At 54.4% G+C, this 17,465-nt stretch overlaps 8 protein-coding genes across 8 annotated transcripts; 4 read left to right on the top strand and 4 right to left on the bottom strand.

Annotated features, from left to right (window-relative positions):
• Nucleotides 1-13: 13 nt before the first annotated feature.
• Nucleotides 14-595, top strand: QC763_606845 (uncharacterized protein; the record flags this gene model as incomplete). Its single annotated transcript, XM_062914523.1, has 1 exon — nt 14-595. The coding sequence occupies one exon, from the start codon at nt 14-16 to the stop codon at nt 593-595; it is 582 nt and encodes a 193-aa protein (XP_062763203.1).
• A 1,317-nt stretch (nt 596-1,912) lies between these two features.
• AFG1 (ATPase) lies at nt 1,913-4,397 on the top strand. The gene is made up of 2 exons (XM_062914524.1): nt 1,913-2,867; nt 2,930-4,397. The coding sequence occupies exons 1-2, from the start codon at nt 2,456-2,458 to the stop codon at nt 4,246-4,248; spliced, it is 1,731 nt and encodes a 576-aa protein (XP_062763204.1). The 5' UTR covers nt 1,913-2,455; the 3' UTR covers nt 4,249-4,397.
• A 62-nt stretch (nt 4,398-4,459) lies between these two features.
• QC763_606860 (uncharacterized protein) lies at nt 4,460-5,494 on the bottom strand (the record flags this gene model as incomplete). Its single annotated transcript, XM_062914525.1, has 1 exon — nt 4,460-5,494. The coding sequence occupies one exon, from the start codon at nt 5,492-5,494 to the stop codon at nt 4,460-4,462; it is 1,035 nt and encodes a 344-aa protein (XP_062763205.1).
• Nucleotides 5,495-5,946: 452 nt separating this feature from the next.
• Nucleotides 5,947-7,653, bottom strand: LAP1 (Leucine aminopeptidase 1; the record flags this gene model as incomplete). Its single annotated transcript, XM_062914526.1, has 4 exons — nt 7,492-7,653; nt 7,106-7,398; nt 6,291-7,043; nt 5,947-6,201 (listed from the first exon to the last, which is right to left on the bottom strand). The coding sequence occupies exons 2-4, from the start codon at nt 7,283-7,285 to the stop codon at nt 5,947-5,949; spliced, it is 1,188 nt and encodes a 395-aa protein (XP_062763206.1). The 5' UTR covers nt 7,286-7,398; nt 7,492-7,653.
• Nucleotides 7,654-8,208: 555 nt separating this feature from the next.
• On the top strand, nt 8,209-10,222 carry QC763_606880 (uncharacterized protein; the record flags this gene model as incomplete). Its single annotated transcript, XM_062914527.1, has 3 exons — nt 8,209-8,487; nt 8,540-8,646; nt 8,695-10,222. The coding sequence occupies 3 exons, from the start codon at nt 8,209-8,211 to the stop codon at nt 10,220-10,222; spliced, it is 1,914 nt and encodes a 637-aa protein (XP_062763207.1).
• A 363-nt stretch (nt 10,223-10,585) lies between these two features.
• QC763_0096560 (uncharacterized protein) lies at nt 10,586-11,230 on the bottom strand (the record flags this gene model as incomplete). The annotated part of the gene is made up of 1 exon (XM_062906321.1): nt 10,586-11,230. The coding sequence occupies one exon, from the start codon at nt 11,228-11,230 to the stop codon at nt 10,586-10,588; it is 645 nt and encodes a 214-aa protein (XP_062763208.1).
• A 947-nt stretch (nt 11,231-12,177) lies between these two features.
• CTK2 (RNA polymerase II C-terminal domain kinase beta subunit) lies at nt 12,178-14,906 on the top strand. The gene is made up of 3 exons (XM_062914528.1): nt 12,178-12,646; nt 12,701-12,908; nt 12,965-14,906. Exons 1-3 carry the CDS (start codon nt 12,411-12,413, stop codon nt 13,901-13,903), a joined length of 1,383 nt encoding a protein of 460 aa, XP_062763209.1. The 5' UTR covers nt 12,178-12,410; the 3' UTR covers nt 13,904-14,906.
• An 85-nt stretch (nt 14,907-14,991) lies between these two features.
• Nucleotides 14,992-17,417, bottom strand: QC763_606900 (uncharacterized protein; the record flags this gene model as incomplete). Its single annotated transcript, XM_062914529.1, has 2 exons — nt 16,659-17,417; nt 14,992-16,597 (listed from the first exon to the last, which is right to left on the bottom strand). Exons 1-2 carry the CDS (start codon nt 16,940-16,942, stop codon nt 14,992-14,994), a joined length of 1,890 nt encoding a protein of 629 aa, XP_062763210.1. The 5' UTR covers nt 16,943-17,417.
• Between the last annotated feature and the right edge of the window lie 48 nt (nt 17,418-17,465).

Genomic DNA, 17,465 nt, shown 5'->3' on the forward strand with positions numbered 1-17,465 from the left:
GTCGAAAGAAAACATGGCCTCCATGATGGGAGATCCCAGCTACAATCTCGTCGACATGGCCGCCACGACGGTCAACGTCAAAGAGGGGCTCATCGAGACGTCCGTCATGATGGTCAACCCCAAGCACGAGCCCATCGATGTCTCCACTGACGACTTCCTCCTCAACTTCGCCATCACCACTTTCACTTCCGCCACGGACCAGGCCCACGACGACCATATGCGGGCCCTCGGCCATCTATTCCTTGAAAAGGCCGGCGCCGCCCGCCTCGAGGCACATCCGCCCTTGGATTTCGCCACGCATGAGGAGTGCCACAGTACTTCCAAGCTGCTTCTCTCTGGCGGTGCGAACTTTCCCTCTGGCAGTGCGGACCTTTCCTCTGGCAGCGCTGGCTTGAAAGGAACCGGTCACGATTCACCCATCGATTCAGCCGCCTCGATGACCTCGGACAGTTCACCCAGTCCGACGACGTCCCCTCGCAGCTCGCCCAGTTCCACGTCCACGGACGACGCCGTGTTTTTTGCCCTCGCGGATGGACACGAGGAAGAAAAGAAGGAACACACCCTGGGAGAGCCAGAAAAGGGCACTCTGGCCTAGTACGCCTGGGTCAACATTCACGACTACTGCTGGGAAAAGGCCTCGGAAATGGACGACCTGCCCGTCGAGATGACAGAGGACGAGTTCATCGACGAGGGCGCGAGCTACTACATGGATCTTCCCCTTCAATACGCCGTTGCGAGGGCCTATTCGCGCATCATGCTTGACGGAGAGGATTTTCCGTTGGATGAGTGGTCTCTTTTTGAACAGGTCCCGGAGCTGATGGATTGGGAGTTTTCTCATGGGACTTGTCATGTCAAGGGCTTGATCGAGTTTTGCTGCGGGCATGTTGCTAGGGCGTATGAGGATTGGGAGTCGGGGAGGGATGCGGAGGTCACTCTTGTGTGAATTGACTTTTTGAGGGGGTGGGTTTGGTGTGTGTAGAGAGGCTTGGAGATGTGATGGATTTGGCGGGAGGCACAAACCCAAAGGGCCGTTCAGGATGTGTAGCTGTTTGGTCACAGACGGGATCAGAAGGTGTGGAGCCCTTGGGGATTGTGGATTTGCAAAGGATAGCGCTGGAGGTTTCTGTATAATGGGATTTGTTGGTCTGGGTATCAGGTTCGAGTTTGGGGAGGTTGGGGGGTTTGATGTGGGGGGTTTGGTGGTGATGAACTCTGTGCCTTGGGCATGGTGAATATTTGAGGCGTGGGAGGTTGTTTGTAACTGGGCAAAGTGCATCTCGACGTAATTGTGCATGCTACAGCGTAGTCAGAGTCCCTGCCATAGAAGCCGTAACTTGAAATCAGCATTGTCGGGGGCAGATTTATCCCCGAGTGTTTTTTAATGCCTGGACTGACGTCAGCTTGTGTGTGATGTGTGATGTGAAGAGTGAAAAGGGAGAAGCCCAAAGAAAACACCGTTTGAGGAAGGCGGGAATATGATGTGGCCGAGCAGCAGAAGGTAAACAAGAGTGAGTTGCAGAGAATGTTAGTATTCAATGTTAAAAATAATGTGAAAGAGGAGAGCGTTTGTCTCCGTGGTGTTGATGTGCCAAGCCTACGGCCCGCTTGCATCATCCCGGGAGGCGGCCCCACCATCCCGATGGCGACCCCGCGTGGGGAGGACATCAGCGCCGACGATGTTGAACGGCTGCTAGTTTATTGGAAATATTGGCCAAGGCAAAAGACGATATGTATATAATATAGATTCCTGTCTGGTGCATAGAGAACGGCAAAAGGGACGTCTATGCACCCCTCGCACTTCACCAGTTTTCGGAGAACACCAGCACCGGACAAACGGAACCAAACCCCACGCCCTCGGGATCAGATCGCGCGCCTTCGAGACGGATTTGAGTGTATTTCCTGGGTACCTTAAGCTAGAATGACTTGGACTGAGATCTATTTGTCAATTGCTTTTGATTGCACTGATCGCACTGTCTTGGGTTTGACGACTTGTCCACGTGCCCGACTGATCCGGCCGGATGACAATGCCGCGGCGGCAGGGCGGGCACCGGGTAGCGATCGCCGAATGCAACCGGCCCTGCTGGGCTGCTGGGGCTGGATTATGTACAGCCCCTCAATTTTGGCTGCTGAGTGTCGCATTTCCTTCAACGCTCGACCGCACGCTCGAATCGATTCTTTTGACAGACACGACGTTTCAAAAAGCCTACACGGACGGCGCATACTTGATCAAATATTCACGGAAAGACACACTTTTACCAATAGATTGTCTCGCGCACCATCCACAACCCCACACACCCCCGTTCCCGCCTTGCTCCTCGTCGCAAACCTTGGCTCGGTTCGCTCTCGGTGGCAAACCTGCCAGAGTTACACATAGGGCGAGCAGTCATACGATGCCTCCAGCGCCTTGACACGATCTGCTATATTTGACACAGGTATCGAAATCGGATAGCACAATATGCGCGCGCCGCTTGTGGCAGGTGTTCCTTGCAAGAGGGCCCTGACGACGACGTCACTATCACGACCGGTAGTAGTTCGGACGGGAGGAGCAACGTCGCGACGAACGCTTTCTACCAACGCTCGAACCCTCCGACCTGCGAACAAGCCGACCGAGCTGTCATGTTTGCGACCTGGGGGGAGGGTGGCCTACCCGGCTGTTTTCAGTGCTGGGCAAAGGAGGCGGAAGGCGTCTGCTGTCGCGACTGCTGCTACTACTTTTGAGGATGGGGGGGTGCCGGTCGAGGAGGGGATATCCCTAAAAGAACATGGGGAGGTGAAGGAGGTGAGGAATGAGAAGGATGTTGGGCCTGCGGAGGAGTATGATAGAAGAGTGGAGGAGGGGTTGTTGAGGAATGACGAGCATCAACGAGGTGAGTGATCATAACGACAAGAAAGGGGAAGAGATGGGTGGCTAACTGCGGTTTGTGTGCAGGAATCATCCAAAGCCTACAGCATCTCCACGAGGAACTGCGACACTACACCGCGCCACCTGTCGTCCGACCCACACTTGAGAGCCTAAAGCCGCAAAAGAGTTTATTTTCTTGGTTTGGCAAGGACACCAAGCCGACGATTGGGAAGATTCCTGGCAATTTGCCAAGGGGGTTATACCTCTACGGCGACGTCGGGTGCGGAAAGACAATGATGATGGATCTGTTCTACGACACGCTCCCGCAGTCGGTCAAGTCCAAGACGAGGATACACTTCCACAATTTCATGCAGGATGTCCACAAGCGGCTTCACAAGATGAAGATGCAGTATGGCAGTGATGTCGACTGCGTCCCGTTTGTCGCGGCCGAGATCGCAGAGCAGGGGAATGTCTTGTGTTTTGACGAGTTTCAGTGCACCGATGTGGCGGACGCCATGATTTTGAGGAGGCTGCTGGAGGCGTTGATGTCGCATGGGGTGGTGCTGGTCACGACGAGCAACAGGCATCCGGATGAGCTGTACATGAATGGGATCCAGCGCGAGAGTTTCATACCGGCGATTCATCTGCTGAAAAACAGGCTGCATGTTATCAATTTGGACTCGACGACGGATTACCGCAAGATTCCGAGGCCACCGTCGGGGGTGTACCACACCCCGCTCGACGCTCATGCTGCTTCTCACGCCGAGAAGTGGTTTCGTTTTTTGGGTGATCCCGAGTCGCCGGAGCCGCATCCTGAGGTGCAGAAGGTTTGGGGGAGGGAGATTATCGTGCCGAGGGTGAGTGGGAGGTGTGCGTGGTTTACGTTTGATGAGTTGATTGGCAAGCCGACCAGCGCGGCGGATTACATCGAGCTCATGCGCTCGTATGACGCGTTCATCGTTACGGAGGTTCCCGGGATGACATATCGGCAGCGGGATCTTGCGAGGAGGTTTATCACTTTTATTGATGCCGTGTACGAGTCACATGCGAAGCTGGTGCTCACCACTGCTGCGCCGTTGAGGGAGCTGTTTGTCTCCAAAGCGGAGATTCGGGAGTCGCTGAAGGCGGCAGGCAGAAGCAGCGAGGTGCTGGATGATAGCTCGGTGGAGGACGTGATGAGTCACATGATGGATGACCTGGAGCACAACGCCGAGCAGCTGTCAAAGTCGAATCTGTTTACGGGCGATGAGGAGGCTTTTGCTTTTGCGAGGGCGCTGTCGAGGTTGACGGAGATGGGGAGCAAGATGTGGGTGGAGAGGGGGATGGGGTTGGAGAGTCAGGGGGGGAAGAAGGAGAGGGATGATTGGGCCAAGACGAGGAGCAGGCAGATGGAGGATAGTATGTAGTTTCCTTTTGTCTGTGTAAAGCGCGCGGCATTGGGTGGGTGGCAAAGCATTTGCGGCGTTGCAGGATGGACTGGATAGTGGCTACCGAGGTGGTGCTTTTTGAGTATATGTTTTGGATAGTGTCAGAATACATCGTTCTCGTCCACATACCTCCTTTATCATTTCTCATCTCATGTCCTTCGTCTCATTCATTTATTTCCCTTTCTGTCCTCTAATAAATCCCCGGGATCAAAACCCACCCAACCCTCTGCTTATGCTGCGTCCAAGCCCCCCCATACCGGTTGCTCATATACTCATCCATCAATCCCACACTCTCCCCCGCAAAGTGACCAGCATGCGCCAACCCCATCCCCAGCCCAGCCCACCAACCCCCCGCCGCGATCCCGAAACCCGTCCTCCAGAGGACGTAACCCCCATAATTCGGATGCCTACTCAGACTCCACAACCCCCTATCACAAATCTTCCCCTCATTGACTCTAATCTGTTTCCCCCCGACAGCAATCCTCTCCTCCTTGAAAAAGCTCCTCTGCCTCTCCGAAATCGTCTCGACCGCCAACCCAACCGCAAACATCAGGCTCCCCACCAACACCGGCAACGGCAGCTCGGCCTCCCCCAACAACGGCACCCTCACCCCCTTCAGCAGAGCCGTGCTCGTCTTGGGCAACAGATACAACAGACTATTCACCGCGTTCGCCGCCGTCTCCAGCAGCGCGACAAAAATCGCCATCCTCGGCGTCATGGGCTCCCGAGCGATAAACCCCGCCCAGTACGCCTGTTTGAGTCTGCTCAGCCTCCCCATCCAGGATAAAATCTCCCCTGTAGGCGTCTGCCCCAGCAACCCAGGGTTGATGACCGCGACCCCGAGCTTAGGCAGCAGTTTCAACAGCGGGCTCTTGGGCGACAGTAAGTATGACTGCAGGAGTGGTTCGATAGCCCGGAGGCCGATGAAGGTGAGCGTGCCGGCCGGGTTGCGCGTGTAGTTCCCCCGGGGTATCATGTCCCTCGGCGAGGCCAGGCTCATGGGCGAGGGGTTATCCAACCCCAAGTCTTCTCTCGGTTCCCCTTCCGGCTGTGACGACTCCTCGGGGACTACTTTGGACAGGAGCTCAGAAGGCAGAGGTTGGGACGGCAGGGGCGTGTAGAACGAGTTTGACGGCGTGGGGACAACAACCGGCTCTTCCTCCTCGTCATAGTCCGAGGACCCGCCCATGATGGCGGTTTCATAAACGGATGCTGTGTCGTCCATTGTTGTTTTGCTGATTGTGTCTTGTTGTCTTGTGTGTGGTGTTTGTGGTAAACGACCAAAAAAAACAAAACAAAAAAACAGAAAAAAGGTAACAAAATGAAGGGTAAAAAGAAAAATAAAAAAAAAAGAAATGCGGGGTAGCAAAACTGAGGGGATTGACACCCGAGGTTTATGACTACCTCTCCCCAAACAGTGGAGGGCATGTCGTTGAGTCGTTTGGCGCAGGTCATGGTGGAGACCCGACAGCTCATCATACGTCTTGGCATCGGGTTTCGAGCGCTTCTGTGGAGGCCCAGTGAAGGCCCGATTCAGGGGAATGTGGTTAACCATGTATTTAAACACTACCGCTTAAAGACTGTAAAAGAAAAAAACAACGTCACTATGCCTTCCCTTATGTACCCTACCCTTGACGCCCAATACCCGAACATAACCTCACAGCCTCGGCCCCTCATTTATTTGCCCTTCTCAAGAGCAGGAAAGTCGGCAAACGCCAACTCGTACGCAAACGCCAGCGTGAGCTTTGCGTGCTGAATCATGTGGTCGAATGACAAGTACTTAATCAGATCATCAGTAGTGTGGATGTGATTGTCTGAGTACTCAAATGCCGACTCAATAACAAAGGCAGACGGGTACCCAGCCTTGGAGGCAGAAGCGTGGTCCGAGCAAGCATAACCGCACTTGGTCTCAACAAATGGAATGTCACAGTACTATTATATTGTCAGTATTGACCATTCAATAGTTCAAAATTATTTAAAAAAAAATAGTAAAAAATAAAAAAGTAAAATAAAAAACATACCTCGGTGATAATCTTCTTGATAAATTCAGTAAGTTTGGGGTCAACAAAGTCGACAATAACGCCCACACTCTCAGGCAAGCCCGCTTGGATAGTCCTAGTGATGAAACCAGTCATGTCCTGCTGAAGCATGGCCTTGACATCGCGGCGCTCCTTTTCGTAAGCAGAAAAGATGGCCTGGCTGCCGAGCAGACCGCCCTCCTCGGCGCTGTACCAATGGAACTCGAGCGTGTTGGGGTGCTTGCCCTTGACGATGTCTTTGGACTGGAGGATGACCCGAAGGGCCTCAAGAATAGTCACGGTGCCGCTTCCATCATCATCCGCCCCGGGAGCCGCCAGGATACTGGGGAGGAAGAGGTTGATGGAATCCTGGTGGGCTCCGATAACAACTGTCTGGTTGGTCTTGCCAGGAATGGTGGCAATGATGCTGTTCTGGCCCCACGGGTGTTTGAAGTGCTTCGCCGTCACATACTTCTCAGCGCCGGCCTCCTTGATCGTCTCTTGAACTTTCCCAAGCAGCCACTCGCTCGATTGGCGGCCCCAATCTGACTTGTAGTATCGGGTGTGGAACGATGTGAACTTTTCCAAGTTCTCTTCGAGGTGGGATTTGGAGAGGTTGGTGAACAATGGTTTCACCGCGTCTTGGTATGTGGGCTTCTTTGGGAAGACAGCCTTTTTCTTGGGTGGTCCGACGAGGGTGTTGATGGTGGCGCCGAGGTCAGGGTGATCGGTAATATCGAAAAAGTTAATACCTTTCTGTTGAGAGAAGTCATCATCAGTAACAGCTTGAGCGAATTGGGACAAAAGAATTGACTTACACGGCGCAGGGCCCATTTCTCGTCTTCTGTCACCCATCGTGTGTTGCCAGGGGAGATCTCGATGTGATAAGTTGCAGCGGCGGCCTCTTCATGGGTCATGGGCCGCTGTGTATCGCCAGCGAGGTTGACGTTGCGGGCGCTGACTGCGGGGAGCAGAAGCGCGAGTAACGAAGCCTTCATGGTGATGTGTATTCGATGCAATGTTCAACAATAGGGATGTAAACACGAGGTTGGTGTTGGAGGATGGATGCATTCAGCTGTCGCCTTTTCTGGGTGCGACGGGTACCTGGAAGCTCGGGTTGGTCAGCAGGGGAACCGACCAATCACAGCTTCCCTAGCCTGTCACAACACCTTCTCTGTGTCATTAGCCGGCCATGTTGACTAACCTTTTTCCCAAAGTAAACAACGGTGAAGCTTCCAGGTTCATGAGGAGGTCCCTTTGGACATCAAGTTGGAGATGATTTGCGTCTCCTCCGCTAAATCAACCTTCACTAAATCAAACCTCCACTAAACCCAGCTCCACTAAATCTACCTTGCACTCAATCAACAGCGCGCAAGCTAGCGATAAGGAACAATGGAGGGATTGTCAGTGGCATCTGTCCCACAACCATCAGTCGATGATTTCTGGCTTCTGGATAAATACATGAATCTCACCTGGAATTCCTGAGCCAAGCTGCCAGATGCATTCCGGCCGCATCCCGGCGCTCCGGTCAACAACACATCGACGACAGTAGCTGACGTCATTTCCAGACATCAAGGTGCCAGCCTCAGCCCTCCTCTTGGCAAGCCACGCAAGCTTGTGATCACCCCCGCCTGCCCTTGATTTTGGCTCCCCGGCGGACCTGAAGCGCTGTGTCTCGGCGTCGGTTTAGTGGACGGTTGGGACGGTTCTTGACAAGACCTGTCGTCATGAACCACGCGTGAGCTCAGATTAGGTGTTTCTATCTTCATTTTGGCTTTCTGGACAATAATTCCAGTTTATTTTCTTCACTCCAACGATTTGTCGCCACATACATTGTGATATTGTGAGGGTAATCGGTATCTTAAAAGACTGTCCCGTTCAGTGGTTGATCAGCCCCTGAAGCCCCTGAAAAGCCATCAACATGAAGAAACACCAGATCAGCCTCGAAAACAACCATATCAACGACCGCCTGTTGGACTTGTGCACCTCAACTCAAAGCGTCTCATCCCTCATTTCTCAAGACCCTACAATAAGTCCTGCGGACGCATGGGAAAAGTTGTATGGCAGAACCGCGCTGGCGAGTGCAGACAACGAGAAAGAGCATGCAAATGGAGCAATGGGCGGGGACCTGTTGGAGCTGAAGAAGGCCGAGATGTGTGGGAGATGGGGAGACACGAAGCCGAGTGAGCTCTTTTTGAAGGTAAAGTTCTTCAATGGCAGCGGAAATGCAGGTACAGCTAAACACATGGCAGATCTATCATGATGCACTGTGCACGCTCAACGAGGATCCTTCTCGGGGAATGGTCAGTCCTTCGCTGATGGGGTCCCACGGGACCATTCCGCTAACTATCATTTCGACGTACGTCTCACCAGTCCGGAGAATCGAGTGAGTGCTGAAAGAGAATAGCATACCCGACATATGTCGGCACATTGCCAACGTCATCGTGCGAGCCCAAACAGAGGTCTTTCTGGCAACAAACTACTGGCAAAATGGTGCAGCATCTGCCTACATTACGGAAGCTATCCGTGAGCTAGACCGCCGTGTAGCTGCCAGGGGTGGCCCAAGGGTAAAGGTCAAGATCATATACGACCGAGGCAGCCCAAAACAAGTGTTTAAGCCACGTTATTTCGTATCGGAGAAGGACTTTGCCGGACCAAACGTCAACTTGCCTCGACGATCAGAGATCCCGAATCTCGAGATGGACGTGGTCAACTACCACCAGCCAGTCATGGGTACCTTCCACGCTAAGTACGTGGTTGTCGACCGCAAGATTGCGCTGCTCCAGAGCAACAATGTCCAGGACAACGACAATCTGGAGATGATGATCCACCTGGAGGGCCCCGTTGTCGATTCTTTTGTCGATGTCGCCCTGCTCTCCTGGGGCAAGCCCTGGGATGGCTTCAGCGAAGTCCAAGAAGAGATTGAACAAGCCGATGGAAGCATGGCAGCAGTAGCAAACGGCCGCGCTGTTTTGCCAGATGTCAACACCCTACCTCTCGACAACAGCCTCCACACTCCGTCCCGCCCTCACCACGATCCGGATGTCGCCTCCGAAGTCGCCCGCTTCAACACCTTCCTCACCCCGACCACGAACAAAACCCACCTCGACGCGGTCAACGCCCTGCTCAACCACACCACCAATCCTTCCCTCCGCCCTGACCCAACCCTCAACCCTGATCCTCCCGAGCCTGACCGCTTCACGCCTTACATCCCGCATTCCGCCTCTCCCTTTCCCATAGCACTAGTCACCCGCTCCCCTTACGGGCCCCCAACCCACCACTCCGTCCCCAACCCCCAAAACGCCGCCTGGCTCTCCGCGCTCAAACACGCTACAAAGACAGTATTTATCCAATCCCCCACCCTCAACGCGGAACCGCTCATCCCGGCCATCATCGAGGCCTGCGAGCGCGGGGTGGAGGTGACGTGTTGGATATGTCTGGGGTACAACGACGCGGGTGAGCTCCTGCCCCATCAAGGGGGGCACAACGAAAAGATTGCAAAGGAGCTGTATGGCTCTTTGTCAGAGGGTGGGAGGGAGAGGTTGAGGTATGGGTGGTATGTGGGGAGGGATCAGACCGTGCCGATTGTGCAGAGCAGGAGGGGTAGGTCGTGTCACGTCAAGATCATGGTTGTTGATGGGGAGGTGGGCGTGATGGGGAATGGGAATCAGGATACGCAGAGTTGGTTTCATAGTTGTGAGGTTAATGTTTTGGTTGATAGTAGGGAGGTTTGTGGGGAGTGGGTAAGGGGATTGGGGAGGAATCAGAATACGGGGGTGTATGGGCGGTTGGATGGGGAGGAGGGGGTTTGGAGGGATCGGGAGGGGAAAGAGGCGGAGGGGGCGATTGGGCCTGGGGCTGGGGGAGGGGGGATGGGGTGGGTTAGGGGCGTTGTTGGGGCTGTTAGGAGGGTTAAGGGGACGGGCGGGTTTTAGGGGCCGGGGGCGGGGGTGTTTAGGGAGATGATACTGAAGGGGGTATGGTGAGGAACCGGCAAAACATCGAGATGAAGCAGCTGGTTGGCAAGACAGGACGACTGCTGTTTTTTTTTTTTTTTTTGTTTTGGTTTCGGATACAATGGCCTCCTCTTCGCGTTTCGTATGTAAGAGCATTGCGAAGGTGAAGGGTGAGGGCATTGAATTCGAAGAACACCGAGTTCTCATTGCCGGCCAGTCGCTTCGTCTTGATTCTTTGTAATTATCCTCCCCAAGCCCAGAAGTCCATTGCCAGCTGATGATAAAACGAAATGAATATTATTCCTCTCCAAGGGCGTAATCCTGAAAGCATAGACAATACCCCTACACCACCCGCAAACCCCTCCCCTCCTCCCCCTCCCCCTGCCCAAACTCCCAACCCTCGGCCCTAAACAACCTCCTACTCAACATCTCCACCGCCCCCAACCTCCAACCCACATACCAACTCCCCACCGTCACAACAAACAACCCCCACGAGCAAACATTCTCCAACCCTGAGCTCGCCGCCGCCAGCAAAATCACCGTCTCGTCCGCGGCCATGATGTAAAAGTAGACGGGCTTCCAACCCTGTTCTAGTAGCTCACAGTCCAGGCTGGCGATGCAAAAGTGGACATAACTCGATATTATGATTGCCAGACAGGTGATGATCGTGTCGGCTAGTAGGAGGCAGTGGTGGTTGGATAGGGGGCCGAGGATGGGGAGGAGGGAGAGGAAGCTGGGGTGGTAAGTTATGAGGACGAGGAGTTGGAGGGTGAAGAGGAGGAGGGCGGTGAGTTGGCGGAGGGAGGTTGGGTAGTCCCAGGTTTCTTGGGGGGTCGTTTCGGGGGGTTGAGCTGGTGTGACGAGGGGGAGGATGGTTTCTAGTTTGAGGAGGATTGGGGTTCTGGGTCTGGATGGTGGTGGATGGTTTGATATGGGGAGGAGTGGTGATGATTGTTGTTGGGCTGAGTCTTGGTCCTTGGTGTCCATGTTGGTGATGATGATGGTGCTGATATTACTGGTAAGGTATAAATAAAGAGCGAATAGATAGTTGGTGGACGGTTTATGAAAATGCAAAGTCAAGCCCAAAACAAAGAAAAAAAAATAGGAACCAAAGGGAAGTGGTATGGGAGAGACGGCATTGATATTTAGGGTGATGCGGCCATGCTTGGAACTTTTGCGTGATGAAAAGCGACCATATAAGGGTTCAGCTCGGAAAACACGCCCTGCGTTAATGCCAGAAAGGGATTGTATCAGGGTCCAAATAGGGGCTACTCAAATAAAACAATAATAATTGTCAACGCCTCCCTGCAGATCCACCACTGGCTTTGCTTCTGACAGACTCGGCTGGCATGCTGTTTCATGCAATGTGGAACAGGTGGCACGAATACGTTGGGAAGAAGAAGAAGAAGAACAAAGAAGAAGCTCTCTCGCGCTCGCTCTCATCCGTGTATTTGGCGGGTGGTGTGTGTTGGCTCTGCGAAGGATTTTGCCAAGACAGGGGCTTTTTTGGGGCCCAAAGCGAAGCTCAGGCAAGGGTTGATGGTGGCTGTGGCTGTGGAGGTAATGGGGCTGGATTAATTGTGATTTTGACTTGAGCATACGGATAACCGCCTGGGTCGTTGGATCGCATTGTGATATCGTGGGAGTTGTTGGGCTTGTCGGGTTTGCAATCTGGCCATGGTCAGCGTGACATGTTCTAGAACATTGCTAATTTGGTCAGGTAGCTAGCTCCCTGAGTGACAGCGGGGGTGCGGGGGATGTTTAGGGGACGAGCAGTGTCAATCGAAAATCAGAACAGCTGGGTATCGAGCATAAAGTTGTTGTAGTGGAGAATCCCTTCGTGCAGGTGGTCGTGGTGGGTGGGCGATCAAGAAGTGGGGCTGGAGCTGCGCGTCACCACGCGACAAAAGCTTATCTTATCGAGCACGTCGTCGCCGCAATTGTTGCATCTGGCTTCAACCGCAAGCTCCTACAAGGCCATTGTCCAAAGGCCACTCCATCGTCAAAATCTGTCGCAACTGCCATATGTGACCAAAGGCAGCCTCCTCTTGTCCCGGAGCCTGTGCAAATCCCCTTCCAGACAAACCTTTCTCTGCGTGGCTCCTCACCTTGACCTTGAACCTCGACCGCCTCTCCGCCCCCGCATGACGACGGTATCACGGCCCCGATGGCACCATCCGCGGCGAACCCGACGGCTCCGGCCACTAACGGACAGTCCGCCGCCCCCGCCGACGATGTTCCGATAGGACCTGTCACCGGCCTGTCTGAGTTGGCCACCCAGTACATCTCGGAGCAGACACTACAACAGAGGCTTAAGGCCATAGCGTACGAAGAGGCAAAGGACGACCATTATAGGATAAGAGGCGTCCAATTGATTGACAACGTCCGCGAGGCACTGCAATTGTACGGCCACCATTGCTTTCCGTGACCAAGTTCAAGACGCTGACGCGCTGCTAGACCCATCAAGACATTCGATACCGCAGCGATATACTACCACCGATTTCGGATCAGGTTTCCAAGTAGCGAATACAACTATGAAGATGTTGCACTTGCCGCTTTGTTTGTGGCCTGCAAGTCTGAGGATACCATCAAAAAGTCACGAGATATTCTCTGCGCTGCCCATAACCTACGGTCACCCCACGACAAGAAGACACCCGATGACAAGGTAAGGATGTTCTTCGTCCATCCACTTTCTGAAATCTGTCCTGACAGCCAACGCAGCATTTTGACGCCCCCTCCAAGTTCACGATAGGACTTGAACGCCACATTCTCGAAACCATCGGATTCGACTTTCGAGCGCCATACCCGCAGAAGTTGTTGATCAAGATGGCCAAGAAGCTGGTACCGGAAGGGGAGCACAACATGAAGTTTCCACGGGGAGAATGGAGTACACTCACTTCATCGGAAAAACTACTACATACGGCCTACGACATGTCCATTGACATTTACAAGACCTTCGTGCCCATCAAGCAGACAGCCCTCACCATGGTGTTGTCTATTGTGAGACTCACGGCCATGTTGATGGAACAAAGCTTGGAGCCGCCGAGGTTCAAAACGAAGGTGGCATCGCGTACGCAAGAAGCGTGTGTGTATGAGACGATGTTGGATCTTATGGATCTGTACACCACCCACCCACGTTCCACCAAGGTCGGACTCAACTACGAGCTTCAGCACCTGATGGATGTCAAGATCGAGATCAACAAGAGAATGACAGCCGAAGGCTTTCAGCGATACAACGCCATGTGCAAAAAGTGCACCGATCAACCTGACAACCGTTCTGTCACGCCGGGGTCCGTAACCTCGCCAGCAACCAACATCTCCGGGACCGGGGGGACCTCAGTTAAGCGCAAGAGGGCGAACAGCGAAGGCACCCTGCGCTTCGTGTTTGACGCGGGAGCTGCCCGCCAGGAACGAAATCTGGCTGCGACATATTTCAACGACGAATACGAGGAGTACGAGGTGGAGGTGGAAGAAGAGATCAAGGTCCCACCAACTGACCCCCGGCATAACGCGGGCGGTGGACGGGGCAGCCATCACGGCCACCACGGTGGCCACCACAACAATCGACACGACTACGGCTACCACAACAGAGGCGGTAGGCACCCATATCACGATAACCGACACAGGGGCAACCGGCGAGGAGGCGCTGGGATGAACTAGAGGTCTGCGCCGAGGTCGGGCTAGGCGTCTCCTCCGGGTATTGGACACGGCCAGCCGACACCGGACCAGCCTTTTCCTCCTGGGCCTCAGTTCACGTTGCCTATTCGGCCAAAGCCATCTGAAAAGCCCAAAGAACCTGTACCTGAAACGCCGAAAGAACCCGCGCCTGGAAAGCCCAAAGAACCAATACCCAAACAGGCCAAAAAACAACTGACAACACCTCAGAAGAGAGTCGTCCCCGACGAAGCCGATAAACCAGGCTCGCCGAGTGCAAAGCGCCCTGCCGTGGCACACACTGCTGCTGTGTACCGTGCCGTGCCGCAGCCCTACGGTCATGCCCATCCCAAGCAGCCTGTGGCTCAGGATCCCTACCACGTCACGTATTCCGCCGGCGGTGGGCCATCAGGGTATGCGCATCTGGGGAGAGTGGTGCCTCAAGCATTCTTCAACAGGCTCAGGGGCTGGCGTTTCGTAAGAGACAGGACCCATCCGTGGCAAGACCCCAGTAGTGCCACGACAGGGCGGACAAGAAGTGGATATGTAGGAAGGAACGAGTTGCCTCCTTGGAGGCGAGGTGGTAGTCTTGTGCCTGCGGCGGAGGTGCAGGGTCAACAGCAGGGCAGCACGTCGGGTGAGACGGAAGGTCCACCACAACAGACCGATGTGCCGGGCGAGAAGCAGGAGGGCGCTACCAAGGATGAGGTAGAAGGTGCAGCAGCACAGGACCAGGAGCAGAAGAAAGACACAGCAGAAGATGAGAAGCCCGAGGAATAAAAAGACATGTTGTCATGCTGGGTGTGTTATTGGTGTTTGGAGTCTACGGGAGTTCTGATCAGCGGATGATAATTGATACCCAAAAATACACCACAAGACGGTGAGGCGGCTTGATGTGCTGGTTTTGGAAAAGAGGAAAGGCATTGCTGCTGCTAAAAGTGTATAAATTCTAGATGAAGACTTTGGGGGGGTGTCGTTCGTTCCCGAAAGCGAGAAAATAGTACCCAACCTACCAACCAACGCCATGCTAAACATCAGAGCGTATGCAAATGCTTTTTTTTTTTTTTTTTTTTCTTTTTTTTCCTAAAGGGGGGTCAAGTATCCTCCTCTCCCCGCCTCATCAACGCTTCCCTCAGCAGTTGCCTATGCTCCTTTATCACCTCATCCGCCTCCTTTGTCCGTCCCTGCACCCTGAGGCATTGATCAAGCGCGAGGAGCCCATCGGAAAGGTGGACGTCCTCCCCGTGCTCTTTCCAGCTTATGCGGCCCCGTTTTATCACCTGTCGGAGGATTCCCTCGGCAGCTCGTACATCCCCCATGGCCATTTTTATGGAGCCGTACAAGAGATTGAACGACTCGGAGGCCTCCTGGACTTTGTTGACCTCTTTTAGTTTTATCGGATCGAGGAGGATGGGCTCGAGGAGGGAAGAGGCGGAGGTTAGGTCGCCTAGGGTGAAGTAATGGGATGCCAGCCAGGCGCGGACGTCCATTTCCCTGCCGTCGAACACGTCAGGGAGGGAGGAGGTTACCCGAGTAAAAAGGGAGTGGAATTTGGGGGTGAGGAGGGTGGAGGAGGAGGGATGGTGGGGGGGGAGGGAGGTGAAGATGGAGAGGTTGGACAGTTCTATTGTTCTTTTGTGGAGGGGGGAATAGTGGGAGGAAAAAAGGGAGACGGCGAGGGAGATGAGGGAGGAGAGGTGGGTGTGGTTGATTAGGGGGGACTTGTCATCGTTGTCTGGTGATGGTGAGGAGGGGGGCGAAAACAGGAGGGATTTCCCGTTGGAGTAGAGGACTTTCCAGAGCTGGGCGGTGGGGTGGGGGATGGCGCCGTTTTGGAGGCGGACGGTTTCGGTCAGTTCGAAGAGGTGTTTGAGGAGGTAGGTTTCCAGCCGTTGGAAGTTTGGGTCGGGGATGGAGCGGAAGAGGGTGAGGGCGTGCATTACCCAGAAGAAGAGGAGGGGGGATTCTCGACCGCTGGAGAGGGTGGAGGTGAGCTCGGCGAAGGTGATGCGGATTACTTTTATTGACTGGGCGCGGTTGTCGGGGTGGGAGGTGTCGTGGAACAGACGGACGGCGGTCATCAGCCGGCGCCAGATCTCGAAGCCGCGGCGGACGCCGGTGTGCGTTGCCATCACGGCTTTGTCGTTGCGGGCTTGCTCTGGTGAGGTGGTGTCTTCGAGGAAGGACCAGCGGTTGGAGGTGAAGGATGCCGTGAAGTAATCCCTCACGGCGCGGTACATGTTCTCGGTTGACTGGAGGGTGTCGGGTGCCTGGAGGTTTCGAGGGGAGGGTGATCGGGAGAGAGACAAGGCGGTGGAGGTGGATGGGGGGGAGCTGGCGGTTTGCTTTCGGGATTTGTGTTGTCGGAGGAGGTACCGTCGTTCGTTGTCCGTCATGAGCGACAAATCGATCCATTTGCCGTTTACTGGCAATAAACCTCTCCGTCGCTGTACATAAGGGACAGCATGCTGTTCATGATGGTGCGATGGAATAATCTCCTCGACATCATCTTCCTGAAGTTCGGGTTCGGGTTCGGGTTGGGCATGCTGACTGGCGTCTTCTGCTGCGGGCCGCATCGGCATCGGCATCGGCACGGGTTGCTTCAGCTTCGGCTTCCTTGGCCTGTTAGCCAAAGCGCTGTCCGATCTCTTACGTTTCCCGAGGCCCCATCGTTTAAATCGTGCTCTGTACATTTTGTTCCTGTGGGTTTTGGTTTTGCTCGTCAGCAAACCCCCATCCCCTGCGCGAGTGGCCGACTTACGTGGCAAGGAAGCCATATCGAACCTCCATCGTCTGCATCAGCTGCGACAGGGTTTCACGATGGTAAAGCTGGGTGATTATTTCCCTGTGCTTGCTGAAGTCCTCCTCGGTCGCCCATTTCTTCGTTCCGGTACTACTGCCTCCTCCTCCTCCTCCTCCTCCTCTTCCTCCTTCTTCTTCTCCTTCTCCTCCTGTCAGGCCTGTGATGCCGCTAGCCGGTGGTGCAGCTTCCCGTTCGACTGCCACGGTTGAAGGCCCGGGGCCGGCTCCGTCGCTTGCCACCATACTATTTTCCCCGCCCGGAGGGATGTTCCCGTGATACTTTTGCAAAAAACCCGGAGTACTGACCAGTGGTTTGTACACGGTTTGCTATAACGGAACGACGCGGGCGCTCCAGGTGCAAAAGAGGATCGTGGATTTTTATTCAGGAACAGCTACTGGCAGCGAAGGAGATGCGGAGAAGGATAGGATAGGATGGGCTGCCTGGTTGGTGGTGGTGGTCGTGTGGAAAAGGGTAGTGGAAAGTGTCCAAGTTCTGGGAGAAGCTGATGGTGGGACGACCAACGCGGGATAGAAGCGACGGCATGCAGCACACCCCCTCAGGTCCGGGGGACTGCCAGGCCCTTTCAAATCATGCAAGATGCCGAGAAATAAGGGCACATGGCAAGACCCGTGGACATGGCAGCGGGTTGCTGGGAGAAGCGCTTCGGCAACGGGAGAGGCGCTGTTGCGCGAACGTGCGTGCGTGCGTGTGTGTGTGCGTGTGTGTGTGTATGTGTGTGTGTGTATGTGTGTGTGTGTTGTGCGA

The sequence above is a fragment of the Podospora pseudopauciseta genome, chromosome 6 (genome assembly GCF_035222475.1).
Source record: "Podospora pseudopauciseta strain CBS 411.78 chromosome 6, whole genome shotgun sequence".
NCBI classification, from domain to species: domain Eukaryota; kingdom Fungi; phylum Ascomycota; class Sordariomycetes; order Sordariales; family Podosporaceae; genus Podospora; species Podospora pseudopauciseta.

Bases quoted from the DNA above. Each gene is read 5' to 3' on its own strand.
- CTK2 (XM_062914528.1), top strand. From the start codon at position 12,411: ATGGCACCATCCGCGGCGAACCCGACGGCTCCGGCCACTAACGGACAG. The intron at 12,647-12,700 runs GTACGGCCACCA...ACGCGCTGCTAG, and splicing joins GTCCGCGAGGCACTGCAATT to ACCCATCAAGACATTCGATA. The intron at 12,909-12,964 runs GTAAGGATGTTC...CAGCCAACGCAG, and splicing joins AGAAGACACCCGATGACAAG to CATTTTGACGCCCCCTCCAA.
- AFG1 (XM_062914524.1), top strand. From the start codon at position 2,456: ATGCGCGCGCCGCTTGTGGCAGGTGTTCCTTGCAAGAGGGCCCTGACG. The intron at 2,868-2,929 runs GTGAGTGATCAT...GTTTGTGTGCAG, and splicing joins GAATGACGAGCATCAACGAG to GAATCATCCAAAGCCTACAG.